This window comes from Mustela nivalis, assembly GCF_964662115.1.
Source record: "Mustela nivalis genome assembly, chromosome: 10".
NCBI classification, from domain to species: Eukaryota; Metazoa; Chordata; class Mammalia; order Carnivora; family Mustelidae; genus Mustela; species Mustela nivalis.
The window spans coordinates 24,203,488-24,231,380 of record NC_139029.1 but is presented as its reverse complement, the minus strand read 5'-3'; the positions used below and the strand labels follow the sequence as shown (position 1 = coordinate 24,231,380).

The window sequence follows — 27,893 nt, the reverse complement described above, 5'->3', positions numbered from 1 at the left end:
GACCAACCCTTGATTTGAACTTAGGTCATGATCTCAGGATTGGGGGATCAAGGACCATGTTGGGTTCCGTGCTGAGCATGGAATCTTCCTAAGATTCTTTTCTCCCTCTCCCACTGGCCCACTTTCCTCTCTTTCTTTCTTTCTTTCTCTCTAAAATAAAAGTAATAAAATATTTTTTAAAAATAAAAAAAGTTTAAAAAATAAAGACCTACAGGTGTAGTTGTATTACATTGTTAAGCCTAAAGAGATGTTTGCCAAAAGAACATAGTTTATAAAAACTAAACCAGGATATGTGTACAGAAAATTATCTGAAAAGTTATACCTCAAGACATTAGTGCCACTACTCTCTTATTTTTATCTTCTCCATTTTTTCTAATTTTGAGAAATAAAAATATTACATGTAAACTATAGTATTTGTGTAAAAAAAAAAATTATAAGAAAAGTCACTCAAAGTCTCCCCACGTGTGCTTAAGGACTTCACTTTTTCCTCTAATAGGCCTGACCTAACTGGGATTAGGGTGGTATGCAGCTTCTTGGGGAGAAAGGACCCTGCAGGCAGTCAGGGTGAGGCCTGGTTGTCCCCTTCTCCTTGAGGAGAGGAGGGATTAGGGCAGCATCCTTGTTCATCCTGCAGAGCTGTTTCCAGCAAGTCTTGGCCAGAGTGGGCCAGTAGGGGAGCCAGAAGCTCCTCTGTGGCATCAAGAGGGCAAGAAAGGTAGCCCCTCATAATCCTTAAAGGAACATCCCCCAGTAGTAGTGATTTTCTTTCTGTCTGGCATCTGTAATCATGGGGGGGCGGGGTATGTTTCTCTATGCCTTTCTATATGTGTCTTTGTCTAGAAGTCAATGCGATTCAAATATTGAGCAAATGCTTATGTCATACTTGCACTTAAACTTGGTGCTAGGAAAACCCAGTGGCATGAACCTGGCATTGAACCACTTTGGCATTGCCTGCCTTCAGGAAGATTAGAGTCCATCTAACGTACCATGGCCAAGAGTGGATAAGGGTAGCAAACATCCAGTGACCACCCTAGGGCTTGGTTAGGTGGTGTCCTGAAGTTGAAACTTGGGCCAGTCTTCAAGGATGAACAAGTATTAGCCAGGACAAGAGGTGTTCCAGGCAGAGAATCAATACAGGGTCACTGATGTTTGACCCGGTCACTTCTTCCTTAGGACCATTTAAAGGCTTTACCAGACCCTTAGTATAAAGCTTGAAGTTATAAAATAGCTGGTGTGAGCCTATAGCCCTTGCTCACCTTTCTCAGCCTCCTTCTGAGTTCTGTAAATACTAAGTCCTAGCTACATTGAAGCTCTCTCAGTTCCTAGAACTTCCCAGACTTTTGTTGTCCTCTAGAGCTTTGTGTCTTGGGATGCTGTTCTTCTCCCTGGAACACTTTCCCTCCTGCACCATCTCTACCACCCCTCTTGTGTGGCCAGCTCTTCATCTTCTGAACTCACTTCCTATAATGAGCCTTCCAGACCCTTTCTTCCGAGGCCTGGGTGTGAGCTGGGCTCCCCTCCGTGGGCTCCCACATGATTTTGTGCCTTCCTGCTCCCCGCACACAGACTCCAAGCCCTTTGGGAGACATGTCTGCCTTGTTTCCTGCAGCTTCCCTAGGTTCTGGCTCTATGCCTGACACATGAGGAACTCAAGAAATATTTATATGAATAGAATTAAATTGAACTCAGACCCTTCTGTAGAGGGCAATGCCTGTAAGAGTATCTCAGGCTAACAAATCCATTAGGTAACTGACTCTGATTGATCCCCAGCAGGCAGAGGAACAGCTGGAGAAACTTGAACTCTATGAAATTCAGAATTATTCAACTTCCCAGCCAAAGGAATGGCTAATTCAGGAGTCCAAAGAATGGGCCCTTGCTGAGACCCCAGAAGTGAAATTTTTTTCAATCCATAAGGCTGTCTAGGAGTTAGACAAGCTGAGCAAAAAGAAAACCTACTATGTGTCAGACACCATGCTGTGGGTTCTGCATCTGCTATCCTAATTGTTCCTCACTCCAAGAATTAAATGTTACCTATGAGGAGATGCTATCATCCCCATGTTATGGTGGAGGAAACTAGAACTCAGGACACACTTGAGCAACTTCGGCCCAGACCCTTCAGCTGGTAGATGGGCCGTTGACCCAGGTCTGGGTCCCTCCCCCCTCCCAAAGCCCACGCTTTTTCCACAGCTCTGAATGTCTGCCTGGCGTGGTACTCATCCTTCATAGGATTCGACATGATCACGCCAGTGAAGTATCAGTTTGTGTGTGCATCTGTCACACCAAATCTGGATTCAGACTCCAACATGGGGCCTCTGTGACAATGTCTTCATTTTCTCACAATGACCAAAAGAGCCTCAAGCAATCAGCACAGCTGGGAAACCCAGGGGCTTCATCTCAGTTGTTTACTCATCCTTAGAATGCCAGCCAAATGTTTACTCCTATGGAGGGACTGTGTTTGCACGCTGAAGAATAGAGTGCGAGGCTTAGCGCTTCATCAACTCCAATTCCCTGTACTGTGTCTGATCCACTCGCTACCCAACCCTTGTTTTACCAGGAGGGAAAGACATTTCCACCGAGCCTTTTCCCAAGCACTGTAGACTGAGAACAGTTTCTCGTGTGCACCTGTGTTGATGTGTTGGGAGGAGGATAGGATACATGTGGGCACACATACCTGTACATCCCCAAAATGCTCATACCCATCCTGTCAAAGACTGACCCCGTGAAGTCTTCCCAACCCTCCGGGCTTAGTTAGCACTCTTATTCTGTGCCGCCATTCTGGGCTCTCACTATGGATATGTCAGTCTCCTCCACTAAACTGAGAGATCTTTCTCACTGCTTAGCCCAGCCCTGGCACTTAGTAGGTGCTTAGGATTTGTTCCCTTGAGGAAATAGGTCCATAGATGTAACATAGTCGCTTGGGCACAGGGCATTTACAAGCTGCATGCCTAGTTCCACCACCTCTATGGGCTTCTCTTTCCCCTGCCCCCACCCATAGAATCCCCAAAACTCTGGGCTTACCAGGTCCCATCCATAGAGAAGCAAGACTATGAAAACATTTTAAATATTTTAGCATTGAGAGCTTGGACCCAAACATGATTTATCAAAAAACTTGTCGCTAATTATCTAGAGAAGTATTCCTCAAACTTTAATGTTCCTACAGATCTCCTAGGGACCTTGTTAGCATGCAGATTCTGATTTGGAAGGTCTATGACAGAGGCTGAGATTCTGCATTTCTAACAAGCTTGCAGGCGAGGCCCATACTGCTGGTCCGTGGACTTTGAATAGCAAGTGAATCCAGCCCCCCTAGTCTAGCCAAGCACCTGCCCTTAGCACGCCCACAGCATACATGCCCATGGGCGTGCTGATGTGTGAGTGGGCATGCATTTACACACAGGCCCACCCAAACACAGACGGCCATCTGGATCTGGTCCAAGAGCTGCTTCGGGTGTTGAGATCCTACCACCCCATCTTTCTCACCACCAGACCCATCTCAGTACCTGGCCACCCCTCCTGCCTGTTCTCTCTCCGTAGTGGGAGAAGCAGTGTCATGGAGCTGTTTTACACAACCCTGCAATCAGACTGCACCCAGATCCCAGCTCTGCCACCTGCTAGATGGGTGACCCTGGACACGTGCCTTTCCTCTTTGTGCCTCAGTTTCCTTGGGTGTAAAATGGAGATGAGTTATTGGTGGGGTTAACTGGGTTTTCAGATCTTCTCTACCAATTGATAGGGGCCAACTACAGGGCAATAAAACACATAGCATAGTGCCACGCAGATACTTAGTGCCGAAATGTTAGTGAATATTATCGCTTTTGTTTAGTGCTTGCCATTCTGCCCCCGGAACATTCTGAATGATGTTTGATAGCGCTTTTGTCACTCTGTACTGTAGCTCTTTGTTGAATGTCTTGTATATCCCCTTGCTCCTCCCTGGCCCTGGATCCTAGCCCAGAGGAAGCACTTGTCAGATATACAAATACTTGTTAAGAAATGAATGAGAGAATCTGTGAATGAGTGAAAGGCTATGAAGCATTCTCACAGACCTAGCCATAAATCTTTCAAATTTGACAACCATAAGGCGGTGTCCTTCTCCCTGACCTGTGGGCAAATGGCATATTCTGGATCATTCAGACGCATTCGTTCTGGTTCCCCTGTATGTGACTATCAGTGCATGCTCACACCCCAACCCACTGGTAGACGTCCATGGACTGGAAATATTTGTGCCAATCCTGTCTCGCACTGCGGCTGTTGTAGCCATCTCAGTTTGTCACCCGGACCCTTCCGGTCTCTTGACAGGTGTGTTCTTTACATTCCACACCTTCCACCTGGAGAGTGGCCACGACTACCTCCTCATCACCGAGAACGGCAGCTTCTCGCAGCCCCTGAGACAGCTGACCGGCTCACGGTTGCCGGCCCCCATCAGCGCTGGACTCTATGGCAACTTCACTGCCCAGGTCCGCTTCATTTCTGATTTCTCCATGTCCTACGAAGGATTCAACATCACCTTCGCAGGTAAAGCACGTTGGGGTCCCCTGGGGGAGGAGATGGCAGAATATTCTGCCTCTCCCTCTGCTGCCAGCCTCTGGTCTTCCCAGCAGATGGACATTGATCCACTTTCCAGTCCCTGGGAGAATGACCTCACTTTTGCTGCAGCAAAAGATTGTTGGGTTAGATACAATGAGGCCTCCCTGTGATGGGCTGGGAAGCAGGTGTTTGGGGGAATCTTCCCTGAAGGTGTTTTAGATCCACTCTGAAAATCACCAGTATAACTGGTTGGACTAGGACATCCCCTCCTGTCCTAGGAATACGTGATTCTTCTGCTGATTTCACTTCCACTGTTTCATGACCCCAGCAATTAAAAAAGAAGAGGAAGAAGAAGAAAGGGATTTGAAATGAACATATTAGAGTCTTATTTGGGGACTTCTTCACCAATGCTTATTTAGTAGTAAAAAATATTTATCCCTGTGTTTAAGAATCCTATGCAGAAAGCTCTTTAATTTGGCATTCCGGAAGAAAAGCAGACCCTTTCACTGCTCTGGTCCCAAGTACCCCACCACTCTTGTCCCACTGCTTCCCAGAGTGTCTCTACTCATCCCATGGGATCTCCCAGGATGGGCAAGAGATATCTGGCCTCTAGGAACTGGGATGTGGCCCAGCTCAACCCCACGCTGTCCCTCCAACAGAAGCCATCTGCCATGGGCCTGGCCAGGTCATGGCCAGGGACATATCTAGCCACTATGCCTCCCCTCATCTAAGGAAACCTCCTTCTCTTTACTACATAGAGCCCTGGGGCACTGTGCCCCAGAAGGGAGATACCTTTGGGGACAATGGAAATTGTCACTTCTGTGCCCTCACTAGAGGTACTGGGCTGATCCCTGGGTGATAAGTGCCATTCCATCATGCTTGCCATCTGCCTCCAGCACCAGCATTGCTGGGACAGAGTTTGAGTGAAGCATTCGGATTCTTTCTCCCAATATAAGTTGACCTCGGCTGGGTCATACATTCTGACCCTCTAGAACCAAGCTGATTGAATTTATCTGGGTCAATGCCTAGGGAGAGAGAGGCAGGAAAGTCTTTGAGCCCTGAGGCTTGGAGTTAATATGGGGATGAAGGGTCAGAGGAGGGAAAGGTCAAGTCACAGGGACCCTCATAAATACTTCCAGGAAGGATGCTTCCAGGAAACTCGGTGTCCTCTCTTTGCTTGCAGTGGGGAGCCATCCCCAGTACCAGAAGCATGGTGTTACCTCACTGTGTGTCTCTCTGCCTCTGTTCTTCTTATAATCATTTTTTTTTCTCTTTACCTTTTGTGGGCCAGTGTGTATGTATTCTGACCTCTGTCTGTCATTATCTCTGGCCCTTTTCTCCCTGGTGTTTGTGTCTATATGTTTCCATATTCTGTCTCTGACCCCAGCATTCCTGCTCCTTTTCCAGAATATGACTTGGAGCCTTGTGAGGAGCCTGAGGTCCCAGCCTACAGCATCCGGAAGGGCTTGCAGTTTGGCGTAGGCGACACCTTGATCTTCTCCTGCTTCCCCGGGTACCGTCTGGAGGGCACGGCCCGCATCACGTGCCTGGGGGGCAGACGGCGCTTGTGGAGTTCGCCTCTGCCAAGGTGTGTTGGTAGGTGGTCACGTGCTTTCATTTTGCTTCACTAATGGGGTGGGCCAAAAGTTAGTCAATTGCTGTGAGGTGGTGAAACACACGCGGGCCCAGAGGCCAACAGGCTTGGGTTTGGGGACTGCCTTAGCACACACTTGCTTGCAGTGGGGCCTCGGATGGGAGGCCTAACCTCCTTGCCAGGCTCTGAAGAAGACTCTTCCGAGCTCCGGGCCCCGGGGGGTGGGGAGGTAGAGTGATATCCAGGGAGCAGGGACAGTTGCTGGTCCTCATTTGTAAGGCTGATGGCTCTGCTCGCTAAGGACTTCACACAGGGCCGGATGGAACACAGCCTGGATGAATGCTCACCGTTAGCATTACAGTAAAATCTTGCGTAAAACCCCAATATGCCAGAGAGCTAGAAGCCGCAGTGTGCTGATTGCAACAGGGGCCATGAGGTCAGCCCAGCCAGAGACCTCTCTGTGGAGCCTGGGGCTCAGCGAAGGACAGTCATAAGCAGGCTGGCAAGATGGACAGGGCTGGGGCTGCACAGTCACCAGGGTCAGGTCTCCGCTCAGTCACTTACCAGCTGTTAGATTTTGGGCAGGCCACCAAACCCCCTCCACCACAGCTTCCTGGCTTATAAAACAGATAACAATGGCAATTCACAGGCTTCATTCCAGAGTAGTTGACATAATTTGCATAAGCCAGTGGGGGGCCATGTAATTATCACCATTTTCCCAATAACCTTTTTATTGTTATTTATCAATAACCAATAACCTTTTACAGTCCCAGAGGGCAAACATTAAAACAATAGATGCAGATTTCCATTTTGGCCAGTTAAGTCATCCCAAAGTTTATCCTTTCTCCCATAACCAACCCCTGAGCCTCCACCCACCCTGACTGAGACACACATACAGACCTACACGTTCCCCCACGTTCAGTGTCTGTCTGGCCACCAGCAGCTCTTTCCTTCTCCAGGAAAACATCTTCAGCTAAGTAGGTCTGGGGGAAAATTTTCTTGAATGGGATTATCCGGGACCACAGATGCACACACTCCTTAAACTCTTGCCTCATTGATCTCATTACATAAACTCATTCTTTAACTTATTATTCCAATTACTGTGTGTTCATGACACCTCACAACATTTTCATTATTACATTTGTCTTCTGTTTCATGTGTTATTAATAATGCACAGCAATTATAATCACCTCTAATTACCACCAGCCCTGCAACAGAGCCTCGGGCTGGAGATTTCATGGGAATGCCCACCCTGGGGATGCTCCCAGTTGCCACAGGCACTGTGGGTGTAAATGGGATGACTTAGCCCATACAGTGTTACCAGGAAACATTCTTGGCTGTGAAGGAGATGAACAGCCTTGGGCTCTAATTCATGGTGTGATGGGTTGACATAGCCCTTGACCTTAGGGGCCCCTGGACTCCATGCGGAAGAGACAGCCCTGACTCCAAGAGTCCTGGTCTGCAGCAGGAGACATGGCCCTGTCCTTGGGAGTCCCGGTATGATAGAGAAGAGTGAACCCTCTGCCTCCAGAGCCCCAGACTGATGGATAAGGCACAGTCCCTTTCCTTAATGAGACCTCTTCTGATGAGGATGACAGAAGTCACAGATGCCTCAGTCAGTGGCAGGACTTTCCTGTGCATATGACTGTTTGTTTCTCCGGAACATTTATTTGTTTCCACTGATGCCTGTGTTTAGCTTTTCAGTGCATCTGCTCACCTCCCCTGTTACTTTGGAAACTCTCCCAGAAGCAAGTGTCATGTCCCTCTACCTTCCTGTACCTTCCCTGGTGCCTGAGGCAAAGGTCCTGTCAGGGAGGCCGGCCCTGGTGATAGGCCAAGGACTGGCCCCATCTGAAGCTATCAGCTCTGTGTCTCTCCTCATCAAGGTGTTGGGCTGTGGGGGAGAGGAGACGAGCATGTTGGGGCAGCAGGAGCCCCAGAGCTATCGTGCAGGAAGCCAAGGCCAGGGAAGGTGTCCAATAACATGCCAAAGCCCATGTTTAAGGGAAGCCAAATTTAAGAACTAGGCAGAGGGCAAGAGGCATCAGGACTAGTGAGGATGCTGTGAACGCACTTCCTAAGAAGCTTCTCGGGCTTTCTGCCTGCCCCAGAACACAGGCACTTAGGGCTCTGAATCAGGTAAGCCGAGTAGTTTCACCTGGGATTAATGGGGAAAAAGAGGAGTAATCACACTTATTGGGAGCCTACTGTATGCTAACCAGTCCCCACATGCTCACTTGTTTAATCATAAAATCTCATGCATTTATTCTCTGTAGTCTTACACAGATGCTATTAATGCCCAGATGAAGGAGATGAAGAGACCGAGGTTCAGAGTGTTGATATAACTCAGCTGTCTGTCTCCAAAGTCCATCTTATCCCACTGCTCCCCATGCCTCTCCCTAGTTGGAGGGATTGCTGAGTAGCAATAGTGTGTGACTCCAGAAATAACGGAAAACTGCTTCAGGGTGCTGCCCACGTGACAAGACTGAGTAATACAGGGGCACAGTCCTCAGCACCCACTCCCCAAATCCCCACCCTCATCTCCAGGCCCCCAGAAAATGTCCGCATGGTGCCTGTCCACAGCTATCACTTTAGTCTTATGCCCCAGCTCACCACATTCATTATGTGCATTTGGACACTTTGCAGACAGTCTCTAAGACAAATGATCAGTCCCCTCTAGGAAAATATCATGGGTGGCTTAAACACCAGATACCTCTTATGTTTCTAGAGCCCAAGCAGCCTAAGATCAAAGTACCAGCAGATTCCGTGTCTAGTCGAGTTCCTCTTCCAGCCTGCAGATAGCAGCTGTCCTTACAAGGCAGAGAGAGGGCTCTGGTCATTTCCTCAGCTTATGTGGTCACTAACCCCAATCACCTGTGAAGGGCCCACCTCGGGATACCATCGCACTGAAGATTAGGGCTTCAGTGTATGGATTTGGCCTGAGGCCACAAACATTCAGTGCATGGGAATGGCTTATATAAACTCCTAGGAAAGTGAAGCTGTCCTGAACTGGCCAGAGCTCAGGGAGTAGGGCCCACTGAAAAAGTAAGGACTTGTGGGACACAGACACTGTCTTCAGAGGTCTAAGAACAGCCTTGGAGACAAGAGAACACACACATAGGTGTAACCAAGACCACAAGAGGCTCAGCTCTGAATGTCCCTGTGTCACAATCCCCATCTATATTGCCTTGGCCTAGTATATATCAGACTTAGGACAATTAGGGTTAACTGTATAGCCTATTGGTTGACCTCAGGGACAACCTTCTACCAATGACTGCGCCCAGAATAGGGACACCAAGGGATGGTTTCAAGAAAGCAGACTTGCTACCATCAACCTCAGAGATTCAAGATGTGCTCCCAATTCCCCATATGTCCAGACAAGTAATGTGCCTGCCATCTGGACTTGTATTTTCATCCTTCTGGAACCTAATTATTTTTAGGACTGTACATCTTCTGAGGTCTGTGTCCTCCATATTCATTCATTCACTCATTTCACAAATATTTATTTTACAGACAATCTGGGCTAAGCCTTGGAAGTTTAGATTCATTAAGCATGACCCTAGTCCTCAAGTAACTTACATTTCGAGTGGGGGCTTTAGGCAAGTAACAAGCAGCCAGGGTGCAATACAACAGACGCTCTGATCCAGGGAAGTGTGGGGAGGGAGGACTTTACAACTATTAAAGACCCTAGAGAGACAGCTGAGGGGCTCTGCAACCATGCCCTGCCACTGAGCTCCCTCCCCTTTCACCTTCTCATGCCCGCCCCGCCCAGGCACTGAATGGAGGCAGAGAGACAGAACTAGGACCCAGCCCCAAAGGATCAACAGGAAGAGACAGAAATGTTTACAAATGGGGAAATAAAATGTGATGACTGCTATAAACAAAAGTACGGGAACAATGGGGAAAGAAGGACTAATTCTGGAGGAGGAGAAAAAGATGTCGAGAGGAAGCTATGAATTCATTAGCTATTGAATGAAACAGGGTTTCAGTGGGTCTATGCTAAAACTTTCTCCAAAGCTTCAGTGGCCTTAAAGTCCAGGACCAGGAGGGTTGAATTCTCAGCCCCCTCCTCTTGGTAAAAGGAGAGACTTGATCTGAACTTCTAAGTACCAGATTCTTGACTTTTAAAACAGGGATGATAATTATGCCTACCTTATGGGATTGGTCCTTGTGACTAATACTGAAGTTTGGAAGATGCTAGCAATAATTATTCAACATTGACCCCTTCTGAGTTTCTAGCCTCTGATACTGAAAGGATTCATCTCTCCTCACTTGACCACCCCCAACCGCACTGACATCCTCCTCAGTCATTGTGTTGCTATGATACTAGATGAACAGGTATGGAGAAGGTCTGCCTCATGCCACTAAGAAAGTAAAGGATGCCTGGTGGGTTCATTTCTATTCCTGCAGAAGAGAGACAGACCCACAGAACGAGAGAGATAAAGAAACAGGGCAAAACTACAGGTGGGCAGATATGTTAAAAAAAAAAAAAAAAAAAAAAAACTTTGATAAGCAGTCCTCCAGACAGGCAGGCAAATGGACAGATAACCAGGCATTTGGGCAGGCAGAAAGGCAAACAATGTGTCATCCTTGTAAGGTCCTCCAGCACTGTGAGTTCTTTTCTGGATTTAGCTGATGGGGGTTAATTGGTGATTATTGTGATTCTCTTTGCAGCTGAGTGTGGGAACTCAGTCACGGGCACTCAGGGCACATTGCTGTCCCCCAACTTTCCTGTGAACTACAATAACAACCACGAATGCATCTACTCCATCCAGACCCAGCCGGGAAAGGGCATTCAGCTTAAAGCCAGGACATTCGAACTGTCAGAAGGAGATGTCCTCAAGGTAAAACCAATAGATCTCATAGGAGATGTAAGTGGCAGTAGGCAGCAGTGTGCTGAGCACCTCCTCATTTACTTCTGTGGGATTGGCCCACACTTTCATCTTCCCTTCTGAGTTCCAGGATATTGTCCTCATTCATCTGGAAGAAAGTGGGAACTCAAAGGAGAAAGGTCTGTGAGAGTCTAAGAATGTGGCTTTCGAGTTTGCTTCGGAGCTGACTGTTCTCAAATACATATATGGTAGAGAACAGGCTGACTGCATGATAAATAATCATAAATTCAGCTTGAGGGGCCAGTGGGTCAGGTTTTTCATCATGAACTCTGACCATCAAGCTGGACAGTGAAGAGCTGATAGAATATGCATGTGCATTTGTGTAGATACTTGCTTATGGAAATCCTTTTATGTGTACATCTCTGCATGTATGTGAATCTGAGTCTACGTACTAGCTTGGTTTGAGGGACCTGTGTGTGTGCATACGTGTCTCAGTGTATCTTATGTGTGTGTGCACCTGAGGACATTTTTGAGTATATGTTTTGGAAGACTAGTAATTCATTGTGCCATGGTGACAGCCCATGTGTGGCAGCAGGGTTAAAGAAAGTGGATTCAAGTTACATGTCAGACAAAGAGGTGTCGGGACTTGATTATAGAAAAGGGATTGTTACAACACTGAGCACACATAATGATTTGCATGTCCTTGTATGTATGTGATCCGTGTGTATCTCCAGTCATATATGATGTGTGAGTATGTGTGTAATCAAAGAGTAGACTCTGGAGAGTTTCTCTAAGAGCTGCCTTATTGAAATGGATTATAAGGAAAATCTCAGAGAGTGTGTTCATTTTCATCCTATGCCAAGAAACTTTTTCCAAAGCCTTTTTCAGCTTATCCTAATACAGTTTTATTGCCTGCAGCCCGAGAAGTCTTGACATTAAAACAATGAGAGGTCACTACTCTGAAGAACCCGAAGAGAAAGCATTAAATAATCCCATCCCTTAGGATTTTCTCTAGATATGATGAGTGAACTGTGCTTTTTATGCAAAGATGCTATTCTTGACTCACTCTCTGGAGCATGTGTTCAATGAAGAATGTGTGTGTGTGTGTGTGTGTGTGTGTGCGCGCACGCACTTGCATACATGTGCGTAAGCGTTTGGAAAGTGTTTCTCACTTTTACCTAATTATCCTTGGCCCATGAGATGATTGGTTGGGACCAGATACACCTGACATAGAAGAGAATATGCATGCTAAGTGGTCAAGCGGGGTTTGGGCCCAATTTTTGGCTTCTTAATTCTACTTTGCAACCTCTTAGCTCCCCAGACAGAAAAGCAGTGCATCTCCTTTTAAGTGAACAATAGACAAGATTTTATAATTTCCAAGGGCCGTGTTTTCAGGCAGCCCCCAGACCTCGCCTCTCTCCATCCATGAGTTCATCGTCCACACTAGAGCCTCAGAGGGTATAGTTGGTCCCAGCAAGGCCAGAGTGACTTCCTCTCTCCGGGGCTGCAGATGGAGTTGATGAAATGCAGAGTCCTTCTTGCATGAAGGCTGTTTTCAGGCCTACAGAGAAAGGATTTTTGGAGACATCTAAGTTCCAGGTTTTGAAGGGAGTACATAGCCACAGTTCTATGTGTCTGGCCTGATGAGACCAGGGGGCTCCTTGGCTGCCAGAGGTCACACGGAGTAATGGCTGGTGCCTGAGCCTCTTCCCCATGGTGGCCTAGATTCAGAGACGCAGCTAACACGCAGTTGACAGGTGAGAACACACAACTGCCCCATCCAGGTGAGCAGGGGTTAGGGATTAGGTGAGCAGCTTAACAGACAGAAGCGAGACTTTCTGAGGCATTTGGGGTAAGAAGGGAGAGACATAGGCGGTAAAACCCAGGTCAGAGATCAGGGAGGACTTGTTTAGGAGGCAGGACCCCAGGTAGTCCTGCAAGGTTGTGGAGAGAGGGGGATGTATGCCTGTGTTTTAGGGGGATGTTCCAGACTTTCCTGCCTAGCTTCCCCTACCCCCCAACTTCCTAATAGTGGGTTCTGCCTTCTTGTTGAAGAATGCCCTCTTCCTCCTGTGGCCAGGCCTCTGGTGTATCCTCCTCAGAAGGCTGTATCTCTGACCTGGCTGAAAGACCACTTGTAGGACCCCCAGGACCCCTAGAACTTCTATAGAACAAGGCCTGGGAAAGGGAGGGCAAAGCACCCAGGGAGATGAGATTGTTTCCTAGAACCCCTTCCTCTTCTAAGTCTTCTCCTCAGGGTGGAGAACCTGGAACATGAACAGGTACAGAACTATTTCAGAATGAAGACACACCCACAGTTATGGTTTTCCAAATAGGATTCAGAATGGCCCTATAGCCACGTCAGCGGCCATGGCACTGCTGGGCCAGCGTGTCACTCTAGTCTACCTTGACAGGAATGTGTGCAAGAGCTACCCAGAGCGGTAGTCAGGTCCCAGAATATCTCTCCCTTGCCCAGCTGGAACTCACCCAAAGCACTGGTGGATTCCTAATCCTGAGGACTTTCTTGTCTCTCCAGAGAAACCCCAATGCACACCTAAGCTCCTAACCAAGGAGGACCTGTCACCTCCTCCACACCTTATTTATTGCCTAAGATGTAATATTCCATGTATCTGACCAATTCTCCAAACTGTCTGTGTAGACTTGTTCTTCTGACCCACAAGATAACTCTGCTCACATTTGTGACCCCTGATCTGTTTCTTACCTTTAATAAGTGAAAATTCTTTAAACCATACCCCTACTCTACTTCAGCTTCTCTCCCAGAACTGATTGCTTTTATTTTAGCTCCTACCAAAATTTTGACCTGTCATCAGCAAGACAGGAAGGGCCTTTAAATTACAATAGAATGGAAAGACAACTTCCAGCTCAAGGTGGCAAATGAAGCATATGGCTATATGTATAATGGCATCCTCTGCGGGGCCCCGCCGGAATGTTTAAAAGGACAGAAAAACAGAGGATTGTGGCTCAGCACTGAAAATTAGGCAAGGGTACCATTCACGTATCACTTAAAGGAATTTTTACCAAATAAAATATCAAAAGAGTTCAGATTGAGAAAGGGCCTAATCAAACTTTTTATTCATGTAAGCGAAGTGATATCCTGACTGTGGATGGAGTGCCAGAAACCAGAGGGAAAAACGCATCTCCAGCCACCTAGCTCAGAGCAGCAGCAGAGCCCGTAGCCGAGGACAGGCCATGGCACTGTTGGCAGGGACCAGACGTCCACACCATTGGCTCCTCTGCAAGAGTACTAAGTCTGAGAGACCACACAGAGCCACCATTCCCTCTTGGTGGAACATTCTGGGTTTCATGTGGCTTTTGTTGGCAAGCCAGATGAAGTAGGGCAACGTCTTGGTTGGTGCCTAACAAGAGTGGTCAGGTGCATTAGAAAAGAGGTACACACACACACACACACACACACACACACACACACGCACTTCAGCACCAGGAACAGGGAAGCCTCTTGCCTTTTCTCACGAAATCCCTCTGCTTCCCTCCAGAGACCACTGGGCATTTCCATTCCCCTCTTTTATGCTCCCTCTGCAGTGGTGTGCTAACAAGAAAATTAACTGAAAGTGTGTAAATATTCCATAGATCAGAATAAGGGAACCTGTCTGAAGAGTGAGAGCTAATTGCCCCTCTGTAAGCGATGAAGAAAAAAGACTTTAAAAGCAGCTCCTACTTTGTATTCTTAACAGGATTTGGGAGAATCTTAAATATGACACAAAAATAGGCATTAATGAAAATAGAGCGATCCAAGATGAGGAAGGATTAAATAAAGATGAGAAACATGATCACCCAATTAAAAAATGGGATGGAGGCAATGAACGGAAGAGGGTAAAGCACAGAAAAATGAAATCGGTTTATTATGAGATGACTTTGAGAACTTCTCTCACACCTCATAAGGAAATTAAAATGAGGATTCTTCTATGTTAATAAAATGTACAATCAATCCACAAACTTTATGTGCCAAATAACATAGCATGAATAGATTAAATAAAAACTGCTAGAAATATAAAAATTTTTTTTTAATAAAGTTGCAGTCATGGTGGAAGTTTTCAATATACCTCTGTTAATCTCTGATGCATCACCTAGGTTAAAAATAAATAAGGACTTGGGTAGCATGAATTATATAACAATAAATCTGAAGGAAGTAGGAGAAAGAGGCCTTTTTAAAGGTAAAGTCAAAAATGACTGAAAAAAATACAACCAAAGAACAATAGCTATTGTTAATAAAACCAACTGGTTCCTTGAAAAATAGATAAAAAATACAAACCTTGCAGGACTGATCAAGGAATAAAGAAGCCACCAACATATAATTTTAGAAATGGAAAAAGGAACATAGTTAAAGATGATCTCAATATTGTGAAACAATCAGAAAATACTTAGGAACAACTGTAAGCTAAGATATCTAAATGCTTAGGTAAAATGGACATTTTGACAGATTAAGAAGTACTAACATCAAGAAAAGATAAAAATCTGAATAAACCAATAGTTAACTTAAAAATTTTGACTTCTCCCCCATATCCTGTCTCAAGGACCCAGACATAGACTATTTTACAGGTAAACTAAAAAAAAAATTCAAGGAATAATTAATACTGTGACGATTAAACTGGCTCAGAAAAGAGAAAAATTGACATCTATCTCCTCAATCGTTTTATTTAAATGAGGCAAGTAGAAATATTGATAGTGGACTGAATAAGAGCCATAGAAGAACAAACTATCAGATCAGTCATATATGATCATAGATCTAAGCACCTTACATACAGTGTCATATTGAATCTAGCTGTGTATGAAAGCAAAAATGACCGAGCAGAACTGATTCCAGGAATGTGAGGACTTGTCAATCTTAGAAAAGCTCACAGTGTTACAATAGTAGGCAAACCCTATGAAACACATTCCTGTAGGTCAAAGCTGGTCACATATTGGCAACTTCACGTGGTTTAACCTAATATCCTATAAACATTAGAAGTCAAAAATACATCATCCTCCCAGTACACCCCGAAACATCACATGATGAAATTCAGTACTCATTCATGATTTTAAGATATCTCAAAACTATGAAGAGAACTGTATTAAACTTATTTTTTTAAAAAGTTCCTACCAACACCTATAACAAACATTATTCTAATGATAGAACTTCCTAAGGATTTCCAGTAAAGTCAGGAGCAAGACCAGAGTTGTGCTATCTCCAGGAGTATTTAACATTGTGCTGCAAATCCAAGCCATCACAATAAGATCAGAGAAAGAACAAAGAAACTATAAAAATTAGAGAGGAATATATAAAATTGTCTTTATTTAGAATATATAGAATAATTGACAGATTAACTATCAGAACCAATAAGACAATTCAGCAAAGTGGCTGATGTGTCTGCAACCAACTAAAATATACTCAGGGGGAAAAAAAGATCTCATTCATAATAGAAGAGAAACCTATAAAACACCTAGGAATAAGTCTTAAAAACATGCATAATCTTTACTGAGAAAAGTATGAAATATTATTTTGAAGGACTTCAAACTGAAATGCAGGGAGGTTTCAGATTCATGGATAAACAAATGATATGAACAAGAAATTCACATAAGAGGAAAGTAGAATTATGGATAAACACATGAAAAGATGCTTAAGCTCAGTGATAATCAAAGACATACAGGTTAAAACAAGATACCATTTCACACCCATCAAATTGGGAAAAATTAAGATGTCTGAAAATACCAAGTGTTGGCAAAGATACAAAGCAATGAAAGCTGTCATACAGTGTCAGTGAGAGATTAAATTTATATTACTCTTGGAGAGCAATCTGGCAATATCTTACAAAGCTAAGGATGCATCTTCCCAGCAACCAGCTTCTCCATTCCAGGCATATGCCCTGAAGTAACTCAAGCATGTGTACAAGCAGACATGTGTCCATGGGAATGTTGCTTGTTTGTAACTGTGTGGACAAAGCTGTCCCTGTAGTGTAGTTACTTTGAAGCCAGCCATCTTGCTAACTGTCATATCAGATGTAATGGTCATGTGCATCAAAATATCAAACTGTACACCTTAATTATATACAATTTTTATTTGTCAATTATACTGCAATGAAGATGAAGAAAATAAAAACATCTACTAGAGAAAGAAAAAAAGGAAGAAGTTTAGTTGTTAACGTATGTGTATGGATTCTCTTGGATTTCTCAGAAACCAGACCATCCCCAGTATATAATGAGGAATTGGACCATCAAAGCATTCTTATAGACAAGCAATATTCTGTTAGAAAATAAATGTAGACAAAGGCCCATCTGGACCATCAAAGTATTCTTATAGACAAGCTGTATTCTGTTAAAGTAAATACAGAGAAAGGCCCAATTCCAACTGCAAAAATATAAATAAAAAATACCCAAAAATAAATAGAGAATTTTACCAAGAGACTTGCAAAACAACTTGATTAAATGGAGCCAGATGATAATATGTGAGTTAGAAGATTCAGTATCATGTAGATGGACTTTTTCTCTTACTAACCCATACCTATGATGTTAATCAGTCAGAATTATACAAGTTGTTTGGGGGTTTTTTTTGGAAGGGGGGAGCAAGAGGTGTATGTGTGTGTGTGTGTGTGTATGTGTGTGTGTTTAAGAAAGTTCATCTTGAGTTTGTCTAGAAAAATAAACAAGGGGGAATAAAATTTTTTAAGTTAAAAGAAGGACAAATGAAAGAGGACTTGCCCTACTAAATATTTAAGTATATTATAAAGCCATAATAACTTAAATGATATGGATCATACACAGGAAAAGACAAATAGGTACCAAATAGAAATAGAATAGACTAGAAAGTTGACAGACAAAACCAAATGTATAACTGTATATGTGATAAAAGTCAATTTAATATTGGCAGTGGATGGAATGTTTATAGGGTTTGGTTAAATGGCTAGTCAACCAAGGAGAAAAAAGTAGGCTTGTATCTCCTATCATGCCTAAATAAACTCCAGGTGGACTTAAAGACAAAAGTACTCTAGAAGAAAACGTTGGCTTATTTAATTATCATACTTTTATTGAATGTCCCTTATCTGCCTGGGCACACATTCTGGACAATGATGTGTGAATAAGTACAGTGTGGGTTGGTTTAATTTTATGATGGAAATTCCTGCAGTTATTTAAATGCCGTTGGGGAAAATATTTAATGCTTCAAAAAATATGCACATTATATTAAGTGAAAGAGCAGGTCATCATATAGTATCTATAGTTGGATCTTGTTTTTATATAAAAAAATAAAGAAATAAATATATATAAGGAAAAATATGCATAGAGCAAAGCCTGGAAAGGTAGTCACCAAAATGTTGTGAGTGCTGAAAGTTATTTTTTTGTTTTGTTTCGTTTTTAATTTTTTTTGTTTAAAATTTAATTTTATGTTTTCAGTGTTCCAAGATTCATTGTTTATGCAAAATGTGCAGTGCTCCATGCAGTACGTGCCCTCCTTAATACCCACCACCAGGCTCACCCATGCCCCTTCCCCTTCCCTCTAAAACCCTCAGTTTGTTTCTCAGAGTCCACAGTCTCATGCTTCCTCTCCCCTTCCAATTTACCCCAATTCACTTTTCATTTCCCTCTCCTAATGTCTTCCATGTTATTCCTTACTCTCCATGCTATGAAAGTTGTTTTTATCTTCTATGTGTTCTTCTGTTTTATAAGTTTTCCGCAATGAATATTTTATCATAATGACACATTATGAACATTTTTGTCCTTAATGAGTTAGAATGAATAATGCTTGGAAATTAAGGAAATAATCCTGTTCCCATTATACTTTTATTAATTAACAACACTCTCTTAACATCATCATATATCCAATGAATGTTCAAGTTTCCAATTATCTCATAAATGTCCTAATATTTTTTTAAATTTACACTTTATTTGAATCAGGATCCAAATAAGACCCATGCATTGCATTGGTTGTCTCATATGGTTTTTAATCTATAGGTTTTTGCCTCTATCTTTTTTTTTTCCTCCATCCCTTGTAATTTATTTGTTGAGGAAGTCAGGTAACTTGCCCAGTGGAATTTTTCATATTCTGGGTTTTGCCGAACATAGTCCCAGAGTATCATTTCATAGATCCCTCCATCTTCTGTAGTTCCTATAAGTTAAAATTGGATCCAGTGACTTGATACAATTCAGGATTGATTTTCTTTTTCTTTTTTTTTTTTTTAGCATAATGACTCCATAAATAGTGGTGTACATGATATATGGTTGATTCTCTTCTGTTTTTCCTATTGTGATGTCAGCAAGTGTTGACAACTAATGACTTGATCAATTAATTCCAGTATGTGTTCATGGGTACAAATATTTTTTTAAAGGTGAATAAATTCATTGTAGTCACATACAGCAGGGCAGATTAGCTAAAGTCATTTTCAAATTGATATTTATAGATAAAGATATTATATTTAGAAAAAACTTAAAAACTTTTTTTAATTTTATTTTTTTTTCAGAGTTCCAAAATTCATTGTTTATGCACCATAAATATTTTTATTTAGCAACTTGGATGTCTCAGTGGGCTAAACTCTTTGAGCTGGTGTCATCTCTCTGTCTGTTGGAAGTCCAGAATTCTCTCAAACTCTCAGTGATATTGTACATGGAATCTGGAAACAGACTTGAGGCTCCCAGGGGTCTGAACAAATCTCTACAATATATAGCACTGTTAGCTTGAAGGATGGCTTCTTTTAGAAGGCTTTGCTTCATAAATAGTAGAATGGAAATATTGTTCCAATTTGCTGGCAGCTGGCACCACATCCCGAGCCATGCACAAATATTCATCACCCACCCATAGATCCCATCTTTGATATTTACCAGAGCACTAGGGGGGTCCTTCACTCAATCACAACTTCTGTTGTTATTTGTACAATTATCTGGAAAGGAGCAGCAACCTCAGAACCTGGGGAGCCAGTTCATTATTCTGATGACTGTTGTCTTTGCTAGTGCTCAGAAGTTCAGGGGACAGATGGGTGTTGGGGAAGCCAGATGCCTGCACAATTCCACCCCTGGCAAGCCCAGCAGGCCCTTGCTGGAGCCCTCATTTTAGGAGGGCAGGGACAGAGGCTGAGCTTGGGGAGAGGAAAGGCACGATAACACACTGGTCATTTTTACTCTGTGCTGCTGGATCATGATGGCCCATGTCTAGATAGGTCATCAAGATAGGCCACTGCCCCAGTGGGGTAGGGTTAGGCAGAAGGACAGTTGTCTCATCTGGAAGGACAGGACTGTTTAGCAATGCAGAGCTGTCTAATGCTTTCAGTGTGCCTGTCTGCAGAAACAGATGGCTTGGGCCTTCAGGCGGCCCCATCCTGGCCTGCCCAGGCTGCTGAAGAGTAAGCTGGTGCCATCTGGGGGTTGGGGGACAGAGCAGAGCTCCACTGGAAAGGTTAGAACAACAAGGAGTTCCTAGAGACTGGATTCACACTGAGACGGGCTGGGCACAGAAGGGCACCGAGTAGAGACATGAGGGGCTGATCACTTGCTCCATTGCTAGCTCTCTGTGCCATCTTCCCTGCATCTGAGGCTCATGGCCCCTCCAACGGTCAGCACTGGTGCTAAACTCTGGAAATATAGGCTATGAGATGAGAAACTGTTGTTCAAAATAAGGCCATACTGACATTGGGTTGGGGGTCTCTCGTACATCCAGGTCTATGACGGCAACAACAACTCCGCCCGTTTGCTGGGGGTGTTCAGCCGTTCGGAGATGATGGGGGTGACTCTGAACAGCACATCTAGCAGTCTGTGGCTTGATTTCATCACTGATACCGAGAATACCAGCAAGGGCTTTGAGCTGCAGTTTTCCAGTAAGTCTCTCTTGCATTGGAGTGGACGATGAATTCAGTCCTTCCCTGGTCCCCCAAACAGGGAGGTCAGGCTCCGGGACGTCACCCCTCATTTAGAAGGTTTGGTTTTCTTGGACTGGCGTATGCTGAGTGGACTGTTTCCTCTGAAACCTTGTGCCTGTGCTCTGGGTAAGCAGCCACTTAGCATCTGCTCTAAGGTTTGCATCTATGGTTAACTGAGAGTCACGGCATACCTGTTACTAATACTTCCAAAATACAAACATCGAGACTTTTATCTAAGGCAACCAAACAAAGCCTTTCCTAATCACAGCATTTATAATATAAGGTTCAGCTACAGCTAGATGTAAAACATGCATATAAAACCTGCAAACACTGATGTGTGATTATGTTCTTTTGCACTACTCCCTAAAGACTTCAGTCTTGATTCTTCCCCTCTTTCCGTGCTCTTAGCTTTGACTTTTATTTCCGCGATTTCAAAAACAGAAAGCACCAGGTTTGTACATGGCCCCGGGGTATTTGGGATTACATCTCCACACTGTGGCTTGGAGGCCCTGTGTTCATTGGTTTAAGCTCCTGTACTCGCCCAGGAGATGCCAAAAAAATTTGCTTTTCTAGGTTATTTTAAAATCCAGTGAGTATCCATCAGCTGATAAATAAATAAACAAAGCATGATGTATCCATCCATACAATGGAATGTTATTCAGCTGTCAAAAAGAAAGTAAGCACTAATCCACACTACACCATGGATGGACCTTGAAAACACTGCTAAGTGAAGGGTGCCAGTCACAAAGGCCACACGTTCTATGATTTATTTATATGAACTGTCCGAAGTAGTCAAATTCATAGAGAAAGAGAGGAAATCGGTGGTTGCCAAGGGCAGGGTGGGTAATGTGTATAGGGTTTTTCTAGAAGTGATGAAAAGGCCCTGAGGTTTATTGTGATGATAGTTGCACACCTTTACAAATATACTAAAAGACACTGCATCAAACACTTCAGATGGGTGGGTGTTCACTATGTGAATTATATCTCAATAAAGCTGTTAGAAAACCAGTGAATCCACCCACAATTCCTCTTGCCTGGGCCCCAGGCCATCTGGCCCAGGGGTCCGTGCCTGGGGGAAGAGGATTGAATAAAGTTGCATGCGAATTCCATCTCCATCATCTGGGAATGTGTGACTTTGGAACGATTCACTGAACAAGGCCAGTGTCCTCACTCATTACCCTTCCCGACAAGACCCCTGTGGATAAGGAATGTGAAGCGCCATGTAGCAAGGCTCTGTAGACATCCTGCATAAGCCTTCCACAGCCCTTCTCAATAGACTATTTAAACAGGACATAATTTGAACTTTGAAACATGCATTTGTAGTGATGTTTCCCTATTACATGATCCCATCAGAATGTCCCAGCGAGCAAAACGAAAAGAGCAGCCCTGCTAACAAAATGCTCTGGGGGTCAAACAAAGGAAATAGAAAACCCAGACCCTATGTCTGGAAACTATTAAAAGCTGCCCTGGGAGAAAGCCATTTCCACACAGCAGCCAGGAGCGAATCCTGCATGCAGCTCTTTTCCTGAGCACAGCTGTGTGGGCCCCCTGAGCAGTGAGGCTGGCGGAAGCCAGGGGCAGGTGCCTGGTGGCTTCCATGAGGACACGGGCCTCACACTGAGGGAGGAAAGGGCATATAGCTTCTGCCATGGCAGGTCTTGCTTACTCTCTCTCTCTCCTCTCTTCGGTAGGTTTTGAACTCATCAAGTGTGAGGATCCAGGAACCCCCCAGTTTGGCTACAAGGTTCACGATGGAGGCCATTTTGCTGGAAGCTCTGTGTCCTTCAGCTGTGACCCAGGATACAGCCTGCGGGGCAGTGAGGAACTGCTGTGTCTGAGTGGGGAGCGCAGGACGTGGGACCGGCCTCTCCCCACCTGTGTCGGTAGGAGGCCTCTTGCTCTTCGAGTGACCACTTGGGCCCCCCCAAGTCCCAGGTTCCCAGCTCTGGTCTTGTGAAGGCTCTCCCATTGGACCCTGCATACCAGTGCCTTGGAGCTGCCTAATTGGACTGAGTGCTGTCACAGGAGCCAACCCTCGCCCTGCCCCCCTTCTCCGTTCCCTCACTTTCATACCTCATTCCCCCCTGTGCGGCAGCACACTCAGGCAGGGAGCTTGCCAGTGTCACACGTTGAGCCAGGTGGGACCACAGCCAAGTCATGCCCTCAGAACTGTAATGCTGGCGACAAAGGAAAGGGAGGAGTGTGAAGTAGGAAGAGGTGGAGCACTGGCCTGGGTTCCAAGGGTTCCTGCAACACCCAGACTCAAGCAAGCCTCCCACTCACTCTGGGCCTCAGTTTCCCCATAGGCAAAATGGGGCTTATGCTCCCTTTTCTGGGGGAAGTCGGATGAAAGAGTAAGATAATGAGCTAGCGTCTATCTCATTCTTGAGAAAGAATGTAATAATGAGTGGCCACATTCTTAAGCCTGTGCTGCTTCCAGAATGTCAGCAGAGGCTCTCTCTAAGCTTTCTCCATGTGTCATAGGATGAGAGAAGCCTGGTCCAAGGCAGGAGTATGAAGTAGGCAGAACCTGTCATTCTGTTGGTCTCTTCCCCTGTCGCCACCCACCTCACTGCACCTCCCCACCTCACTGTTACCTCCCTGCAGATCAAGGTTCCCATCACACTGCTTTGTCCCGCTTCCCCATCCCTGGACCCCAGGCTGTTCCCTCTGTCCCCTTCCCCTGGTGCTACAACTTCAGCATGTCTATTGTACAGCACTGGCTAATCTTATAAGAACAAAACATCCACTGGGAAAACATTTAAGTTCCTACCAAGTGCCACAGAATTGATGCAGTTGTATGTTTGGGTATGTACAGAAACAGAGAAATTTAAAAAAGGAGAATGAAGCATTTTCCCCTGCTTTGGGGGAGCCTATAGCCTAGCAAGGCAAATAGACACATAAACAGATAATTATAATACAAGATAAGCACTATGCAAAGAGTTACGGGCAAAGTGTTGGGAAAATGCGGGGAAGTTTTGCAGACTTGAAAGGATGGGTAAAAATTCACCAGCAGGAGGTGGATGGGGGCTGGGCTTCTAGCCTGAGCCTGCATGAGGGCTGGAGAGGTGAACCTGCATGGTGAGTGTTGGTAATGGCCAATATTCTTTTCCCTAGACAGCTCCATGTTAACAGGATGCTCAACACTGTTACACAACAGAGGGCCTGAAGGAAAGGATTTTAAGCCTGACAGTGGACAGATCAGCATGCGACCTCTAAGTAGCCTAGAGAGTCTTCCCCTCCCTCTGTGCTTAAGATCGCCCCAGCTAGCAGGCACGCTCCGTCCCTTTCTCCCTGCATCCCTGTTTGTGTCCCCTGCTTTCATTCACGTGCCAGGCCCTATGCTGGGCACAAGGAACCTTGACTAGGGCAGATCCCAGGCCAGCGAGGAGGACATGTGCGTCAGCGGATGACAGCACAATATCACAGGCAAGCCAGAGCAAGTGAAATAGGAAGGAGATGATGCACAGTACAAGACAGTGGCGTGCTTTGCCGAAAGGATGCACTGTAAGGCTCTTTTGAATATCAGCTGTGCCAGCTGGGCTGAACTTAGCAGATCCATTCAAGTGGTGCTAGTAAGGGTACTTATTTTGAACCTCGGAGGTTTCCCCACTGAGACTCCCTCAGACCCTACATAGAGGAGGGAAGCTGTGTATCTGGGGTGGCGGGTGTATAGTTTTACATATGTCATGTTGTGGTGGACTCTATCACAGTCGAGCAGAAATGACCACTGTGGCTTTCTTTATTGATGATTGGACCCTTCAGCCCAAAGGAGGCAGCCAAAGCTCTAAGGATGGGAAGAAGGGCAAAGAGCAGAAAGAGGAGAGCCTTCTGGTCTTATCAGTACATCTGCAGCTTGCTGGCCTCTGGACTCCTCCCACCCACGTGCCAGCCTCCAGATGTTGGGACCATGGGGAAAAGAGCAGTAGTGTCTATAAGGAAGAGCCCCCTGCCTCCATGCTGCTGCCTCCAAACACTCACCTTGAGGGGGGAAGGAGGGGCTTCTCCACCTGGAATAGGGAAGGAAGCTCTGGCCCAGGCATGGATAATGTCCCGCCACCTCTCCACTACCCGCCTCTTTTGTGGGGCCAGACAGACTTCCTTTCCCCAGCTCACAGTCCGTCCTCTTGCCCTCACCAACTCCCCAACATGGCCTACTCAGCCTTGCGTCCTGTAGGCACTTCCTGGCCCAGCAGCACCCTATGGTAACAAGCGCGAGCCAAGGATCCGGTCTCAGGAGCAGGCCTACTGGCAGAGTGCCTCCTTCCTAACACTGCCATGGTGCCCCTCTGTGGGGCCATGAGGATCTTGAGACGCTTAAGGAAGATGAAGGCCCATCTTCCACCTGCGACCGTGATCCCATCTTCTTCAGTTTCTTCTAGGATTTTGCTCAATCATCCCGTCTCTTAAAAAACACTGTAGTAAACCTCCTGCTCTTCATTTTCACTCGTGCTTCCTTGACGTAAGTCCTTATAGTAGTTTCCCCAGGAAGTAGTAAGTGCCGCTTGTTCATCTGATCATCCATGTATCCCCCCTTCTGTAAACACTTACTAAGATGTCTGTAACGTGTGACGCACTACAGCAGCACCGGTTGTGCAAATAGGAATAGGACAGGGTCCCCACTGCCAAGGTGTCTGGAGTCTTGAGAAGGAGATAGACATGACTGTAACACGGTACTCGTGCTGTGATTAAAAACTTGCCTGTGTTAAAACGAAGACAAAGGGAGGACACAGGCAACTCCCCCTGGGAGGGGAGGGCCCACAAAATGTCCCCCAAGGAAGATGTTTTCAGGCTGTCAGGCCCTGTGGAGGCATGAAGAGGCCTTGTGTTCCTGCTGATAGCATTCATGAGGCTTAACTGGACCGAAGGGTGTCAGAAGGGGACTCAAGAGGGCAAAGGGAACCCCTCCAGGAGCTTGGACTTCATTCTGGGAAGGAGGGTTTGAAGCAAGCAATGACTCAGTGTGTATTCTAGAAAGGTCCATCTGGTGGCACTGTTGGGGGGAGAGTGGGCAATTGTGCCACCCCAGAGATGGCCAGGGCCTAGGACAGGGCTCTAGCAGTGGGGCCATAGGGCACTGATGTGACAGACGCCCCAGAGGTTCAGGGGCTGGGTCTCGGAGGCAGATCCGATGTGAGGAGAAAGAAAGCCAGAAGATCACCAGCTTCTGACCTGGGTGACTAGGTGCTCCAGTGGGGAGTGTAGATCTCTGCACTGGTCCCCTGCCTCCAGTTCCACTCCTCATGCCCTTTAGGTTTCTCCCAGAGCGCACTTCCTAGCATGTAAAGTTCACTAGCATGTAAGGTGACCAGTTCTTCCCCAACAGAGTACATAGACACTAGCCTCATGCACTGCTCCCTTGCCTGTCCGTCGCTGGGCCAACATCACAGCCCTGTCTCCCACCCCCATCTCCTCCCCTGGCCCCCATCTGCCACGCTGTTGCCAACCGCCAGGACATCTGCCCTTTCTCCTCTCTCCTGCTGTGCCCCCAACACCACCCCTGCCACCCAGCCAGCGCAATCCACTCCTGTTTCTCCTTCACGACTCCCCCTGCCCCATGCGAGGGGAAGTAGTTACTTCTCTAAGCTGTCATCTACCACCAATGTGCCTCTTTTGGGGCCCACAGTGGCTATCTCCTTTCCTAGAACATTAGCTCTCAGGAGGAAGGATGCAGCGTCTTGCTTGCCTCCATATTCGTGGCACCCTGCCCAAGCCCCGGGGCTGAAAGCACAGGTGCACGTGTCTGCACATGGCCAGGGAGGCTTCAAGGAGTTTAGACTCAGAGTAGGCTGTCAGCCCTCTACCCTGGGACCTTTTTAGAAATGGCTTTATTGAGATACAATTCATATCCTTTTAAAGTGTACCATTTAGTGCTTTTTAGTCTATTCCCAGTCTATTTGCAACCGTCACCACAATCAGATTTTTTAACATCGTCTCTGTCCAAAAGAAGCCCTGCACCCATTAGCAGTCCCTCCCACCTGCCCACCCCCTCCAGGTCCTGGCACCCTCCACTGTACTTTCTGTCTCTACAGATTATTCTGTTTTGGACATTTTATACACACCAAATCATAGACTATGTGGCCTTTGGAGCCTGGCTTCTTTAACTTAGCATCATGTTTTCAAGTCTATTCCTGTTACAGCAGGTAGCAGTCCTTCATCCTTTATTATGACCAAATACTATTCCATCATACAGATTACAGCCTATTTGTCTATCCGTCCATTGGCTGATGGACATTTGGATTGTTTCCATCTTTGGGCTGTTATGCATCAGGCTGCTGTGAGCATTTTTGTGTGAACGTATGCTTTCATTCTCCTAGGTCTGTGCCTACTGGTGGAATTGCAGGGTCCTACGGTGACTACATGCCACCATTTAAGGACCTATGAAACAGTTTCCCAAAGCAACTGCCCTGTGTTGCCTTCCTACCAGCAAATGTGTACAGGTTCTTGTTCCCCCATATCCTTACCGACACTTGCCCTGTCTGGCTTTTTGATCGCAGCCACCCTTGTGGACGTGAGGCACTGTGGTTTTCATTTGCATTTCCCTGATGACTAATGATGTTGAGCAGCTTTTCATGTGCTTGCTGACCATTTGCATACCTTCTTTGAAGAAATGTCTGTTCAGATGCTTTGCCTATTGTTTAATCAGGCTGTTTATCTTTTCATGATTAAGTTGTAGGGGTTCTTTGTAGATTGTGAATACAAGTTGCATCCAGGGGCCTTTCTATGTGCTGTGCTCAGTCACCTGGAGGGAACTTGGGTATACTGACAGGAGGAGACACTGAGTCCCTGCTGGCCATGCAGGCCACCCCATAAAGCTCACTTTTTTGGGATTTCTTTCAGCTGAGTGTGGAGGGACAGTGAAAGGAGAGGTGGCGGGACAGGTGCTGTCACCCGGGTATCCGGCTCCCTACGAACACAATCTCAACTGCATCTGGACCATCGAGGCTGATGCTGGTTGCACCATCGGGTAAGTGTCACGGCTGGCAAAGTCCCCGTTGCTTGCCATTCAGGATAGTCATCACCAGCATCATTGCTGGGCCCCTCACTAGTGGCTGACCTGCCCACCTCCCCTGGAGGCCCTTGTGATCA

The 27,893-nt window shown here is 45.7% G+C and overlaps 1 protein-coding gene across 4 annotated transcripts in view; it reads left to right on the top strand.

Moving 5' to 3' along the window:
• Positions 1 to 27,893, top strand: part of CSMD2 (CUB and Sushi multiple domains 2) — a 607,752-nt gene that overhangs the window by 406,847 nt on the left and 173,012 nt on the right. For all 4 annotated transcript variants that reach the window (XM_082686557.1, XM_082686556.1, XM_082686555.1 and 1 more), the window contains 6 exons: positions 4,294 to 4,509; positions 5,929 to 6,117; positions 10,790 to 10,959; positions 20,606 to 20,762; positions 22,496 to 22,687; positions 27,645 to 27,771. In XM_082686557.1, coding sequence (XP_082542683.1) covers positions 4,294 to 4,509; positions 5,929 to 6,117; positions 10,790 to 10,959; positions 20,606 to 20,762; positions 22,496 to 22,687; positions 27,645 to 27,771 — 1,051 coding nt within the window. The remainder of the gene's footprint in view (positions 1 to 4,293; positions 4,510 to 5,928; positions 6,118 to 10,789; positions 10,960 to 20,605; positions 20,763 to 22,495; positions 22,688 to 27,644; positions 27,772 to 27,893) is intronic.